Raw genomic sequence first — 16,029 nt, forward strand, 5'->3', positions numbered from 1 at the left:
TTCCGGGTCGGCTCGCTGTTGTTCGGCGAATTCGTCGGCACTGATTGGTCCCAAGAAAGTGTCGTCATCCTGGTCGTCCTGTGGCGGCGGTTCGACGGGGGCGCGAGACAAGCAGTCGGCGTCAGAGTGCTTTCGCCCGGACTTGTAAACGACGGTGATGTCGAATTCTTTAAGTCTCAGACTCCATCGTGCGAGGCGACCTGAAGGATCCTTCAAGTTAGCTAGCCAACACAAGGCGTGGTGGTCGCTCACAACTTTAAAGGGCCTGCCATAGAGGTAGGGACGAAACTTTGATGTAGCCCAGATGATGGCGAGGCACTCCTTTTCTGTTGTGGAATAATTTGCTTCCGCCTTCGATAGCGACCGGCTAGCGTAACTTACAACCCTTTCTAATCCATCAGTCCTCTGCACAAGCACGGCGCCGAGTCCTACGCTGCTTGCGTCGGTGTGGACTTCGGTATCGGCGTTTTCGTCGAAATGCGCAAGTACTGGCGGCGATTGCAGGCGTCGCTTCAGTTCTTCAAATGCTTCGAGTTGCGGCGTCTCCCACTTGAACTCGACGTCGGCCTTCGTGAGATACGTCAGTGGCTCTGCGATCCGTGAAAAATCCTTGACGAAGCGCCTGTAATAGGCGCACAGTCCAAGAAATCTACGCACTGCCTTCTTGTCAGCGGGCAGAGGAAAGTTGGAGATGGCCGCAGTTTTCTGAGGGTCGGGGCGCACTCCAGACTTGTTGATGACGTGGCCTAAAAACAAGAGCTCCTCATACGCGAAGCGGCACTTTTCTGGCTTTAACGTGAGTCCGGAGGTTTTGATTGCTTGAAGAACTGTTTCAAGGCGCCGCAGGTGTTCTTCGAAGCTTGAGGCAAACACAACGACGTCGTCCAAATAGACGAGGCAAGTCTGCCACTTCAAGCCTGCCAGTACTGTATCCATGACGCGTTGGAAAGTCGCAGGTGCCGAGCAAAGACCAAACGGCATGACCTTGAACTCAAACAGTCCGTCTGGTGTTATAAAGGCCGTCTTCTCCCGATCCCTCTCGTCGACTTCGATTTGCCAGTAGCCGGTTTTGAGGTCCATCGACGAAAAATACTTTGCATTGTACAGTCGATCCAAGGCGTCGTCAATCCGTGGGAGGGGGTATACGTCCTTCTTCGTGACCTTGTTGAGGCGACGATAATCGACGCAGAAACGTAGGGTTCCATCCTTCTTCTTCACTAACACCACGGGGGACGCCCACGGACTCTTGGACGGCTGGATGATGTCGTCGCGTAGCATTTCGTCAACTTGTCGCCTTATGGCCTCGCGTTCGCGCGCCGAAACTCGGTACGGGCTCTGACGCAATGGGCGGGCATTTTCGTCGGTTATGATGCGGTGCTTGGCGACAGGGGTTTGTCGAACTTTTGACGACGACGAGAAGCAATCCTTGTATTGCAGGAGCAGAGCTTTTAGTCGTTCTTTCTTATGCCTGGGAAGGTTCTGATTGACGTCGAAAGTTGGTTCAGGTATTATAGTCGTCGTTGCGGGTGCACTGGAATCCGTGAAGGCGAAAGCACTGCTGGCTTGTACTATTTCGTCGATGTAGGCGACCGTGGTGCCTTTGTTAATGTGCTTGTATTCGGGGCTGAAGTTCGTGAGCATCACCGTTGCTTTCCCTGCACGTAGCTCAGCTATGCCTCTAGCGACGCAAATTTCACGGTCGAGCAGTAAGTGATGATCGCCCTCAATGACGCCCTCCATGTCTGCAGGCACTTCGGTGCCGACGGAAATCATTACGCTGGAGCGAGGCGGAACGGTGACTTGTTCTTCAAGCACATTCAAGGCATGGTAACTTATGCTTGTATGCGGTGGTATCGCGTTGTGCGTTGAAAGCGTTATCGACTTGGACCTTAAGTCGATGACTGCACCGTGTTGATTTAGAAAGTCCATGCCTAGGATGACATCCCTGGAGCAGTGCTGCAGGATTACGAAGCTCGCCGGGTAAGTGCGGTTGTTTACCGTGACTCGCGCTGTGCAGATTCCAGTCGGCGTTATTAGGTGGCCTCCCGCTGTCCGGATATCGGGTCCTTGCCAGGCTGTTTTCACCTTCTTCAACTTGGCGGCGAACGGGCCACTGAAGACGGAATAGTCGGCTCCAGTGTCGACGAGAGCGGTGACGTTATGGCCATCGATGAGCACGTCTAGATCGGTAGACCGGCGTCTGGCGTTGCGGTTAATTCGTGGCGTCGGATCACGGCTGCGTCGGCTTGCTCTGCTGCTGCTACGTCGCGTCGGAAGGTCTTCTTTCGGCGGCGAAGTGTTGTCAAGGCTGTTGCTAGGCGGCGTGCTGATATCTCGTCGTGATGAATCGCGAATCGTCGTCGTCGGCGGCGTCGGAGGATCTTCGGCATTGCGTCGTACAGCAACCGCACCTCCATCGGTTGCTGCCTTTAGTTTCCCGGATAGGGGCTCACGGACCGGCCCCGGGCTGGGCCAGTGTATGGTCGGCGCTGCGGCGACAGGTAACGTCCTGGTGACGGCGAGCGTGAGGGTCGTCGTGGTTGCCACTGGGCTCCGGCGAGGTAGTCGGCGATGTCACGTGGCCGCTCGCCAAGCTGTGGACGCGGCGCGTTGACGGCGAACCCTCGTAGGCCCATCTCGCGGTATGGGCATCGGCGGTAGACATGACCAGCTTCCCCGCAGTGATAGCAGAGCGGGCGGTGGTGGGGGCGCGCCAAATGTCCGTCTTTCTCGGGTAGCTGCGCTGGGTGACGGGCGGGCCTGCTGGCTGCGGCGGCGGCGGTGGGCGACGGAACTGCGGCGTTACTTGGCCCTGGTGCGAGCGTGAAGGAGGGCCTTGACGACGGGCAACGGCGGCGTAAGTCAGCGCTTCCGGCTGGGGTTGCGGCGATTGCGGCTGCACATCAGGAACTCCAAGTGAGCGCTGAACTTCTTCTTTGACGACGGCGGCGATAGATGCCACTTGAGGCTGCGACCTGGGTAAGAGCTTCTGCAGCTCCTCGCGAACGACTGCTCTGATGGTCTCGCGCAGGTCGTCGGCGCCTAGAGCTTGAGCATCGGCGTAGTTGGTCAGGGCACGGCGGTTGTATTGCCTGGCGCGCATTTCAAGCGTCTTCTCGATCGTTGTGGCCTCGGAAAGAAATTCGGCGACAGCCTTGGGTGGGTTGCGTATCAATCTGGCGAATAGTTGATCTTCGACACCCCGCATCAAGAACCGAACTTTCATTTCTTCAGACATGTCGGGGTCGGCGTGGCGGAAGAGACGAGACATCTCATCCGTGAAGGTCGCGATGTTCTCGTTGGCAATTGCACCCTGGTTTCTAAGAGAACCTCTGCCCTCTCCTTTCGTACGACACTCGTGAAGGTCCTCACGAAGTTTTCACGAAAAAGGTCCCACGTAACCAGGGTGGTCTCTCTGTTCTCAAACCAGGTCCGAGCAGCGTCATCCAACGAAAAATAGACATGGCGTAGCTTGTCGTCGTCGCTCCATTTGTTGAACGTCGCGATCCGCTCGTATGTCTCCAGCCAGGTTTCAGGGTCTTCAGCCGATGATCCACGGAAGGTCGGGGGCTCCCGAGGTTGTTGCAGCAGGATGGGGGACGCTGGGGCTGCCATTGGGGTCGTTGACTTGGCCTTGATCGCTGTGGTCTTCTCGGGAAGAAGTCCGTACTCCGGCAGAAGTCCTTGCTGCCTACGGCTAGCTCGCTGGTCCTTGGTGACGTTGGCGTTGTCCTCCGGTTTCGGGCTTGGATCGCGGCTTTGCGGGGGCGTTCGCTGCATGAACGCACTAGCACCTCCACCAGATGTCACGTAGTAGTGACGCTGAAGAAAACAGTCGTAAAACTGTGTACGACGAAACTGGTTGTTTATTGGGCGAACCTGTGCCCACAAAAGCAAGGTACACTCAAAGCACAACGATAGCGGCGAACACAGTCGGCGATCGTCGAAAATCTGATCAGCGGCGAAACGCGTCGGCTTTTATACCTGAGTCATCGAAGGTTCCAGATTAATCCCTGATGCCCGCGTGTCTTCCAGAAAGTTCTAGACAATTCGCGTCGCTCATACAATCAGATTACATGGGCGTCGGTGACCACAGACGACGGATAGAAGCATCGATAACGTCCGAGAAGCTTCCAATGCAGGCGCGTCCTGCGCCGAGCGATAACGTTTAACATTTGTCAGCCAATGTACCAGTGAAAGATAAACATGTGTACGTGTCAATAGGCAGCGGTACAAGGTAAATTTTTGAAAAAGAAAAATTATGAGAAGTATACAAAAATGCTAGATAAAGAACATATATAATATACCTGAATAAATCAAGCAGGCTAGGTGACTATTTGTCGCCGCCCCGTTTCAAAGGGGATGCCAATAAATCATCATCATCACCGTTCGTGATACCTGAATAATTCAAGCAGGCAGGTGACTATTTGTCACAGCTGCGTTTCAGATAAGATGTCCCTAGATTATCATCATCATCATCATCATCATCATCATCATCATCATCAGTGTTTGTCATAATGTCGATTACGGTCGCAGCACCGCTGTGCTTGTTTTACGCACAAGCGTAGATGCCCCGTCTGTCAAATCGACGAGATGGTGTTTGTCACCACGAGGCAAGCGAGTGCCGGAGGAGGAAGGCGTCTGTAGGTGGAGAAGAGAATCGCCGCGTCCGCGCCCTTTTCGTTTGTGCTTCGACACCGCGCTGCTCGCTGTGCACGCTCCCGGTGTCCGTACGCTTGCGTGTAACCCGTGTTGATGAAGTGAAACATCACTGCTACGTTTTAAATGCATAAGCATTTCTATGCCTACTCAACAAGGAAAAGAGTAAGTCCATCACGTAAGACGAATCGCTATAAAGAATCATAAAGTAAAATAGGTTTGAAAGGAAAAAAGCCGGCAGATGCCACGCCCTGTTGGAATCGATGTTATGCGAGGCAGTGTGCGGAGAGCCTACCTAGTTAAGAGAGAGAGAATAAACTTTATTCGAAAGAGCACGCGAACGTAGGTATCTCCTCCGCTCTGCACTGGGTGGTCCTCTCAGTCCAGGAGTTGAGCGGCCTTAGGTGCCCTTCTCGCTCGGTTGACCAGGTTAAGCTCGTCCGTCGAGTCGGAGCTGGACAGCGCTGCCTCCCATTGCCGTGTGGTGGGGTGTGTTATGGGTGTGATCTGTGCTGTGTTTGCGCAAGCCCATACCATGTGGTAAAGCGTTGCACATTGATCGCAGTGTGGACATTTATAGGAATATCGGTCCTATATATCGGTCGCATCACGGTTGTTAATGGTTCGACGCGGTTGCATAAGGCGCTAAAGAGCGTTAAGGGCTTATAATGGCCGGATCACTACTGATAAGTTTAATAAGTGCCGATAAGGGTTTATAAAGGTGTATCAAGTCCGGTAAGGTTGATGAGGACAGATAGGAGTTGATAACGATCAGATCGATTGCGATAAGGTTATACTGACCGTTACCAGCCGCTATGAACCTACTGATAAGGGTTGATAATGGTTTGTGCTGGTCGGATCAAGTTTCATAGCATTGATAATGACACCCGGCTGCGTAGAAATGAGCAAGTTGCACGATGCTTACGCATACTTAGTTAACTCGCAGAGGAATTTCTGCCTGAATTTTTCAAAGCGCAACATTATCAGCTTGCATATCAGTGAATATACGTGAGGAAATCATGGAAAGAAAATTTATCAACAACGAAGGCCCCAGGTTTATCAGTTCACCATGTGCGTTTTTTCGGAAAGGAAGATGTGCTTCTTAACTCAGTAGTGATTCAGATAGTGATCGTGACGTGGCTTTGTGATATGCCTATGCAATCGGGAAATAAACTTCAGCGACTAGTGCGCTTTAGTATTATGTGTGCCTCATTCACAATGCCGCAGTGCCCCATACAATATGTATTACGAACTTGTGCAAGAAGCAGCTCTCTTTTTTTCTGTAACTTCAGCTGCGCAATAACCATCAACGTTATATGCAACAGCTGCACGATTATGCTCATGAATGTGTACAAGTGGACAAAGCTGTCGCTAGGCAACCCCAAAATAACTGTGTCCTGCGCCAACTGACAAACCTAGGTGAGCTCACACTCTACCCATGTGAAATTTTCTTATCTGATGATGGCGCCCAGCAATTTCAATGGTGCCCTCAGCTGAAAATTTTCCCAAAAGAATCAATCCTGTTGATATAATAGAATACTCGTCACCTCTCAGAAACATTAAAATACCAACCCTACTTCAATTAATGTTCTTAATTTCATCAAGCTCGGCTTGACATTCCTTGAGCTTTTATATTTCAGAAGTGCGCTGTCTATTAAAGGGTAGCGTAGATGAAGCGGTTGAATTAAGTGTTACTCATAGTGGCATGATATTTCCCCTGTATTAATAGCCAATAGTTCTATGTTTCAAATACACTTTTTTAACAGAGGTCCCCTTGCGAAAGTTCAATTGATTCGGCATATTTCGAGACCACTGGATTACATAGCCGAACAAAATATGTAGCTTAAGTACCCGTAAAAAAGGAGCCCGTTACATTATTTTAATAAACGGAAGCATCGCAGGCAGTACATTCGGAGGGTTGTGAAAATTTGTTGCAGTAACTTCAGAAGCTGACTAAATTCATAAGCACTGACACCTCTGAGAGCACTGCTCTGACAAATCATAATACGTAACATATGTTGCAGCAGTTTATCAACGAGGCAAAACACTAAGCAGCCTTTTCTGTTTCGGAAATCGGCGTGTATCGACATAGCCTGCCTCCATCTTGCTGTTTTTATTTGCTTATTATTGGTCCTGCGAACAGTAGACTGGCCTCTCACTTTAGCGTAGCATGATGAATACACCATTGTTAAATAGTGTTTTTTTACGACTGGATAACTCTACAGGCCAGGCATATTCATCCGTTGACGTTGTTTCTGTTGAATCGATACGTCACAAAGAAAGCAAGGCGCTGAGGCGTCCAGCCATTTCAGTATTGAAGCAAGGGCTTTTAGGAATCAAACGCTTACCCTGAACAGCATTTTTGCGGAATTGGACTTCCAGCAACTTCCATATTTCTTCGTCAATGTGGTCATGGCACCTGCATCATAACCATCACATGGCTTCAAACCATCACTTACCACTTGTCATATTGAGACCCAGTACACCCCCGGTTAATGTTATGCAACATGGAAACAACGATTGTCTCTTAGCGAATATGTCACAAACTGGCCGCCGACATTACCGAGAGCCACAAACTAAAGTCTGCCAGTTTCAACATGCCACAATAAAAGCTCCTATGCCTCAGGACAGTACATGTGCGTGCGTGTGTGTGTGCATATGTGCGTGTGCTTAGAGCGTAGTGACACAGAGACAGCTTACTAAGTGCTGTGATAAGGAAGTGTGAAAGTAACAGAACCAACGAATACGTGCTGATTTGTTCATGATATTAGTTACGTATAGTGCCAAAAGCGGTTGATGAGAGGGACAGGACAGCCGTTATCCTCACAGAAAGAACAACAGCACCTCTCCTCTCCTTCTAGTGCACGTCTTTTGATTCACTATGAAGTGTTCAACCTCTCTACATGACCGCGCGGATCGTGTTCTTTTTTGCCTCAAATCATCTTCGAGCATGTAGAGCTGTCCGCACGCGAGAATTTATTCAATTTGTCTTCGCCTCCTCGCCCTGTGTGAAGTTTTTACATTGCTTTTCGCCCACCCCTATGTAGTTTACCTGTTTCCCTTTCCCAGTGAAGCGTATTCGACCGCAGGATTCTGTGGTTAACAACCCAGTTTTCTCGCTTACTTTAGCAGAGACAGCAGTTTAAAGCTCAAAACAGGGTTCGTAGGGCCCGTCCGCGCATCTGTCTCTTCGTTTCGTTACGCCGACCACCACGGCCGTCTTGACGTTGAAGTTGAAGTTTATTTCACTATAGTGTTTCGATGCTTACAATTTTTTTATATTCATACATGAAGCAAAGATGCAATGTGTGGTGTGGAATGCGGGAAAAAATCTGCGATATAAACGCAGCTTGACGGGCCCCACATCCTAGCAATACAAGGCAGAAAAGTGACAGCATTCGTAAAGTCATGTAAACAAGTAAATAGGCACAAAAAATACATATTGAAATTGGCACAATAAGGAATATAATTATACAGAAAAGAAAATGCAGAAAATTTTGCACTCCTGGCAAAAAAAAATTTAAAATCGGAAAAATGCAGCATTTTGTGCCGCATTTTTTGCAACAACAAAACACAACAAGAAAGACATCATATCAGTAAAAAAAAAAATTGGACATATCCTGTCGCGAAAAAAGGCGCAGACGCTCCGATGATAAATTGAATTTGTTAAGTATGTGTGGGAGTGAATGTTTCAGCATTTGGAGACCATAGTTTGTTCGGCTTCGAGGAACCTTCCAATAATCGCTCTGTCTAGAGGGTTGAGACGAGGGGCTGCGCTCTAAGCATGCTATGGAGGTAAGATTATTAATTCCTTTGTTAAATTCAGTTTTCAAAGACACTAAGAAACAATATTCATACATGTTATTAAATCTTAACCCTTTAAATTTATTGAATAAAGGCGAGGTATGTGCGTTATATTCGGCATTTGCAATACAACGTAATGCATTTTTTTGAAGCGTGAGTAATTTTTGCTTAGATTGCACGGTGCCAGTGCCCCACGCCAAAAGACCATAACGTAGCTGTGAACAAAAAATTGTGTTGTAGATAATTAACATCTGAGTAGTCGGTAGAAATGACTGACATCTCCTAAGCATGCCTAGTGCACCTTACTTAGCTTTTTTCTTACGATTTCACTATGGGAATCCCATAACATATGCTCGTGAAAAACTATCCCCAATGTTTTAGCTGTCGAAGAAAAATCAATCCCAGAATCGTTAAGGTATAGTTTTGAAGGAGCTGTGTACGTTGTTACCTTCGATCGAAACTGAACGGCCCTGGTTTTTCAGGAGTTGATTTGTAGGGAGTTTACGGTCGACCATGCATACAAGTCACCTAGTCACACAGTCACACAAATGACATATTGGATAATCTGGTTTATGTTAATAATGCGGTTGACATAAGTGATAAAAAGTAGCTGCTCCAATATATTACCTTGAGGTACAGATTGAGTAACTTTTTGCAACGATCATTGTTCTGTGTTTATGCTTACACATTGTAGCCTATTGCTTAAATAACTGGTAAGTAAATTCAGTGCAGTGCATCGAATGCCGTAATAGGTTAACTTTTGTAAAAGCGTATCGCGATTTATTCCGGTCAAAGGCCTTAGAGAAGTCAACAAATATACATAGTGTAAGTTTCCTGTCCTCTATATTGCCTAAAATAGTTTCCTTTTGCCGTAGCAATAGTACCTCTGTCGACCGCCCTGACCTAAAACCGTACTGAGCCGGCGAAATTACCGAGTGTTTTGTAAAGAAGTTCGATAATCTTACAAATATTAGTTTTTCTATGGGCTTTGAAAACAATGGTGGAAGGGATATGGGCCTATAGTTTTTCAAATCATTTTTGTCTCCTCCCTTAAACAGTAGTGTAACTTTTGCATGCTTCATACGTTGTGGGAAAATACCTGTGCCTAAAATGAGGTTATAAATGTATGTTAAAGGGACGACTAATATATCTATAACAAAACAGATTGTAGCCATCTTTAAACCGTCAATATCTTCCGATTTACTTTTCTTTAGTTTTCTGAAAACACACACTACCTCATATTCATCCGTTGGGGAAAGATAAACCGCCGAAGGCTGCTTGTGCGGAAATGTAATGTAGTGCAGTGGAGTAACTGACGCTGTCTACCAATGAAGTAAGGTGATTATTAAATTTCTCAGCCAATGCTTTGCCCCTGTATGTTCGATCGCCTTCAGTTATCTCTTCTACACTAAAATTAGCTTTATGGTATGCGGTCACTTGAATTTAACTTGCTCCACATCTCCTTAACCCCTGCAACACACTCGAACATGCAAGAATAATAATTGCGTTTTGCTTTTTTTCATTAAGTTTGGTTAAATTATTTCTATACTTCCTAAACGAATCCAATGTGCCTGGATCGCGATTTTTCAAGAATAGTTGATACTTGCTATTTTTCTCATTAATCATTTTTAACAGCTTCTTTGTGACCCATGGTTTCCGTGAACGTTTCGACTTCTTTATTTCTTTGTAGGGAAAATATCGCTTATAAATACGGGAAATTATCTCCATGAAATTGTCATATGCTGCGTTTGCTGATGAGCACGAGAGCACTGCTTCTCAACTAGTTTTGGAGATTTCGTCTCGAAACTGCGAGAGAGAGTTTTCAGTTATGTTCTGGCACCGAAATTTATTTGTTGGCTTTGATTCAATATGGCACTTATCAATAACTAGAGATATCGGCAAATGATCACTAATTGTAATGTTGATTGTCCCAGAAAAGATACTTTCACATGGTAAACTTGTAATAAAAAGGTCCAATAACGTGGAGCTAGTTGCTGAAAGCGAGTTGGTTCCAGTACCACATTTGACAACAAATACGAATCAAGAAGCATAGAAAATTCCGCCTGTTTTAATGTATTAGCAAACATGTCAATGTTTAGATCACCACCTAGAACTAAATTGTACTGATGTATATTAACATCAGAGAATGTCGAGTCTAGCTGCTGGAAAAAAACATTTAAACTTCCGTCAGGTGGACGGTACACCACAGCGAAAAGAAACTTTCCGCATTTCAAACATATTACCTCAATATCTGACGTGCATAAAGATAGGTGATCAAGCAGTTCATAATTAATACCTTGTTTAATAAACATACGTACGCCTCCACCTCTTCTAAGCGATCTGTTAAAGAAAGCTCCGTTGTAACCTTCTAGATGCATGTCATCATTATCCGAAAACCACGTTTCTGTCAACATAATAACAGAAAAAGAAAAGCCGAACTCACTAAGAAACATACAGAATTCATCCTGTTTGCCACGTGCTGACTGCATATTAAGATGAAAAAAAGTTAGAGGTGAATCACATTTCTCGACCTTTTCATACTTTAACACTGACGGGTTAATACTACAAGTACTCATTTCTCATGCTGAAAGGTCAACAGGAAATTGTGCATTGTAAAATCCAAATTTATTGCGAAAGAAATTTTCCGTTTGAACAACAGTTCAACGACAAGAGCAGCGACAACTATCCCTATCCAACAAATGCAGCAAATGCAACAAATTCTGTATAAGTTCCGCATACTACGTCATTGTCGTTACAGAGTCATAGGCGTCAGGCCGTCTCATCTGCAGTTTGGTCATCGCCATAGACCAAAGAAACAAAGCTTTGCCTCACGACCACAGGAATTCAGCTCATGGCCCTAAGGCAACATGCATTTGAGAGATGGACATAGTAACCTCTTCACGATAACGCGCAGCGTCTAATTAAAAAATACTTGTCATACCATCGCCATCATTCTATCGTCGTCATCACACAGGCTCGCGTCACATACACATCTGCTTGCCTAACAGATATAAAGGGAGAGAGAGAGAGCGAGAATAACATATTCAAACGATGGCTCTAGGCCTATTTGTGGAACTTGGCAAGGGAGCTAAGTCCCGTATACTTTGGAATTTTCGCATGCAAAGCTCCATAGTGACCAAATTGTCTCTTTGACGTTAGTCTGCGGCCGCACCGAATACTGAAGCGATGTCACTCCCTTAGGCCGCTACATTTCCCGCAAAGTTTTGAGCACTTTCCATTCCCACAAGAGGTGGTGAACATCACCAGTTACCCCCCGCAAGTATGCTGGCATAGGAGCTATTCAACAAGTTATGGGCTTCTGCAAAGCGTTAACAGATGGACCAACGTGCTTGTTTAGCACAACCCCGACCACCCGCAATCGCCTTACACAAACCCGTTGGTCGATCTACTAACGCTTTCAATAACCCTAAATGAAACTGGATAGCTAGGTATCTGCAAAATTCTTCGCATAATGTCGCTTCCCATTGTGCGCTTGAAATCTGCACAACTTTAGAGAATCTGCATACCTTCAGAGAAGTAAAAATTCAGGGTACTTAGATACACATATGTACCTTAGGAAGATAGAAAGCTGGCGAGCATATGAACGCAGGATGGAAAAACAGTGACATAGATTCACAATGGTTCAAACGAGGTTATAGGGGCTCACCACTGCTGTGCAAATGTGACAAATCCCAGCAACTCCGCTTCTACCCTTGCCTGCTCATCATCATCAGCCTATATTTATGTCCAATGCAGGACGAAGGCCTTTCCCTGTGATCTCCAATTAATACGGTCTTGCACTAGCTGATTCCAACTTGCGCCTGTAAATTTCCTAACTTCACCACACCTAGATTTCTGCCGTCCTCGACGGCCCTTCCTTTCTCTAGGTATCCATCCTGTAACCCTAATGGCCCACTGGTTATCCATCATACGCATTACATGGCCTGCCCAGCTCCATTTTTCCCACTTAATGTGAACTAGAACATCGGCTATCCCTCTCTGATCCACACCGTTCTCTTCCTGTCTCTTAACGTTAGGCCTAACATTTTTCGTCCCATCACTATTTGTGTGGTCCTTAACTTGTTCTCGAGCTTCTTTGTTAACCTCCAACTTTCTGCCCCATATGTTAGCACCGGTAGAATGCAATGACTGTGCACTTTTCTTTTCAACGACAGTGGTAAACCTTCTGTCAGGATTAGGTAATGCCTGCCGTATGCACTGTAACCCAATTTTATTCTTCTCTAAATTTATTTCTTATGATCAGGGTCCCCTGTGAGTAATTGATCTAGATAAACGTACTCCTTTACAGACTAGAGGCTGACTGGCGATCCTGAATTCTTCTTCTCTTGCCAGGCTATTTAATATTATCTTTGTCTTTTGCATATTAATCTTCAACCCCACTGTTACAATTTCTCGGTTAAGGTCCTCAATCATTTGCTGTAATTCGTCCCCATTGTTGTTGAATAGGGACAATGTCATCTGCAAACCGGAGATTGCTGAGATATTCGCCGTTGATCCTCACTCCTAAACCTTCCCAGTCTAAGAGCTTGAATACTTCTACGCATGAAGTGAATAGCATTGGAGAGATTGTGCCTCCTTACCTGACCCCTTTCTTGATAGATATCTTTCTACTTTTCTTGTGGAGAACCAAGTTTGCTGTGCAATTCTTGTAGGTATATGCCAAGATATTTCGCAATGCCTCTATGAGTGCTGGTATCTCTACTGAATCAAATGCTTTTTCATAATCTATCAAGGCCATATAGAGAGGTTGATTGTACTCCGCAGATTTCTCTATAACCTGATTGATGAAATGGATATGATAGAGCGTAGAGTATCCCTTCCTGAAGCCACCCTGTTCTCTTGGTTGGCTGAAGTCAAGTGTTGCACTGATTCTATTGGAAATGATCTTGGTGAATATTTTGTACCACACTAAAAGCAAGCTAATGGGTCTATAATTCTTCAATTCTTTAACGTCTCCCTTCTTCTGGATGAGTATAATGTTGGCGTTCTTCCAGCTTTCTTGTACACTTGAAGTCGACGGGCATTGGGTATAAAGGGCCGCAAGCTTTTGAAGGATCATATCGCCTCCATCTTTGAATAAATCGACTGTTATTCCATCTTCCCCAGCAGCTTTTCCCCTGGTGATGTGTTTCAAGGCCCTTCTAACTTCATTGCTAGTTATAGAAGGACCAGCTGTATCCTGTTGATCCCTACTTCGAATGAAAGTAGTTTGGCTGCTCTAGGAACTGTACAGGTCAGTATAGAATCCTTCCGCTGCTTTTACTACGTCATCAAAATTGCTGATGATATTACCCTGCTTATCTTTCAGTACATACATTTTGGGTTGTCCTATGCTAAGTTTTCTTCTCACTGATTTCATGCTGCCTCCATATTTTACTGTTTCCTCAATCTTTTCCATGTTATAATTTCGGAAATCCCTTAATTCTTCTTGTCGATCAGTTTCGACAGTTCAGCGAATTCTATATGATCTCTCGTGTTTGACACGTGCATATTTGCCGTTTCTTTAATTATTAGGTACTTTGTTACTTGGGAGAACTTACCTACTGGTTGTCCCTTGGTACCTTTCCTCCCAGTTCAATTGCTGCCTTCCGAGACCAGCCTAGTTACGGTTTCATTGATTACTCCTATATTGTATATGTGTTCCTGTTCTAAAGCTGCATATTTGTTTGCGAGCACCCGCCTGGATTGGTCGGCTTCTACCCTTACTGCGTCTAGGTTGGTCTGTTTCTTCTTGAGTAATTTTATTCTTTGTCTCTTCAAATTGAGAGAAATCCTATACCTCACTAACCTATGGTCACTGCACTTTACCCTACCTAACACTTCTTCATCCTGCACTATACTGGGATCAGCAGTGAGTATGAAGTCTATTTCATTCCTTGTTTCTCCATTAGGGCTTTACCAGGTCCACTTCCTGTTGCTGCGCTTCCTGAAGAAGGTATTCAATTTTCGGAGCGTATTCCTTTCCGCAAATTCTAGTAACATCTCGCCTCTAGTGTTCCTAGAATCGATGCCGTAGTTGCCAATTGCTTGCGCACCAGCCTGCTTTTTCTCCACTTTTGCATTGAAGTCGCCCATGACTACATTATACTGAGTTTGCAGCTTTCTCATTGCTAATTCAACATATTCATAAAACTGTTCGATTTCTTCATCATCGTGACTGGAGGTTGGAGCGTAGACTTGTATTACCTTCATTCTATACCTCATATTCAGCTTTATTACGACGACTGCTACCCTCTAATTAATGCCTTAGAATTCAGCAATGTTGCCGGCTATGTGCTTATGGACTATAGAAATCCTACTCCGAATTCTCTCTTAGCTGGAAGACCTCTGTAGCAGAGGACTTGGCCGTTAGCACTGTATAAGCTTAACCAATTCGCTAACCTCACAAAGCCAATAATATCCCAGGAAGTACGTGATAATTCTTCAAATAGCCCTGCTAAGCTAGCCTCACTCGATAGGGTGCGCGTGTTGAATGTTGCGAGGTTCAGTTTCCAGTGGCGGTCTATTTGGACCCAGACATTCTAAGCACCCTCTGCCACGTCGCAGGCCTGACCATCGCCTTGGTCAGGTGCTCCGCTGCCGCTGACAGTCTAGAGGGCCATTATTCCTCAGACCTCAGCGCCATGCATGGGCTATGGGCACAGCATGGTGGTTACCATCATGCTGTGCCTGCACAGCCAAGTGCCAAATAAAGATTTCCCCAGTCCGGTCACCGGTTCCTTGCTGGTAATGTGGTTTTTGCCACTGCACACGGTGGACGTGCACAAAGTTTCGTAAGATGTCAGAGCGCTGTTATTTTCTTCGTTTTGACTTGCACTTATGAACTACCGGACTGATTTAACAGCCGAGCCTGTTCAAGACAAAGAATTATCTGCGAAACTTTGGATGAGCAACCAGTGGTGCAGCGAAATGTTAAGTGCAATCTCAAGGGGCTTGCAAATCTTCGGTCTGCCGTCACTCCATTGCGCATTCTTAGACGTTCACGATGAGAGTGCACCGACTCTACATTAAGGTGAGCATGTCCTGAACCTGGCTTTCAGGTCGTCCTGTATGCGTTTTTTACTGAAGCATACATAGATTAGGCATTATGTTTGCTCGACTCACTTATTTTTGTGCTTACGAAGCACGGGACGGGATGGTTTTGCTGCCATTCTTATCGCTATGTAGTATAGGCAGCATATACAGTGTGTCCCAGGTAACGTGGACCAAGATTTTTTTTAAAGAACAACCAGTGATACAAAGATGGGACCAACGGAGTTTTGTTAGCAGTGACGTTGCACATATTGCTGTATTTTGACACGTGGTGAGCAATGGCGGATGGTTGCTAAATGCTAATGCCTGGAGAATGTCTGCGACCTCTTCGCAGGCCTTCTCACGCTGTACGGTCAAGGGATAGTGCACTAATGAAGCTCCGCACAAAAGGTGTTTGTTACAATTGACGATCTGTAATTATAAAGAAATCTTTTAGTTCACACTGTCTGTCACTGATTTCTAAGAACGTCTTGGCTGGCGCCAAGTCCAGGGTACCTCAGTTGACTACGAATT

At 45.9% G+C, this 16,029-nt stretch overlaps 3 protein-coding genes across 18 annotated transcripts in view; 2 read left to right on the forward strand and 1 right to left on the reverse strand.

Moving 5' to 3' along the window:
• LOC119461693 (neprilysin-1) overlaps window positions 1–16,029 on the forward strand; it is a 559,943-nt gene that overhangs the window by 517,606 nt on the left and 26,308 nt on the right. The gene's annotated exons all lie outside the window — the stretch shown is intronic.
• The window catches only part of LOC119461694 (mucin-2-like), a 303,059-nt gene that overhangs the window by 160,857 nt on the left and 126,173 nt on the right, over window positions 1–16,029 (forward strand). The window lies entirely within an intron of this gene.
• Window positions 1–16,029, reverse strand: part of LOC119461695 (uncharacterized) — a 38,241-nt gene that overhangs the window by 20,414 nt on the left and 1,798 nt on the right. The window contains exon 2 of the mRNA XM_037723063.2: window positions 7,008–7,078. Coding sequence (XP_037578991.1) covers window positions 7,008–7,078 — 71 coding nt within the window. The remainder of the gene's footprint in view (window positions 1–7,007; window positions 7,079–16,029) is intronic.

This window comes from Dermacentor silvarum, chromosome 8 (assembly GCF_013339745.2).
Source record: "Dermacentor silvarum isolate Dsil-2018 chromosome 8, BIME_Dsil_1.4, whole genome shotgun sequence".
NCBI lineage: Eukaryota > Metazoa > Arthropoda > Arachnida > Ixodida > Ixodidae > Dermacentor > Dermacentor silvarum.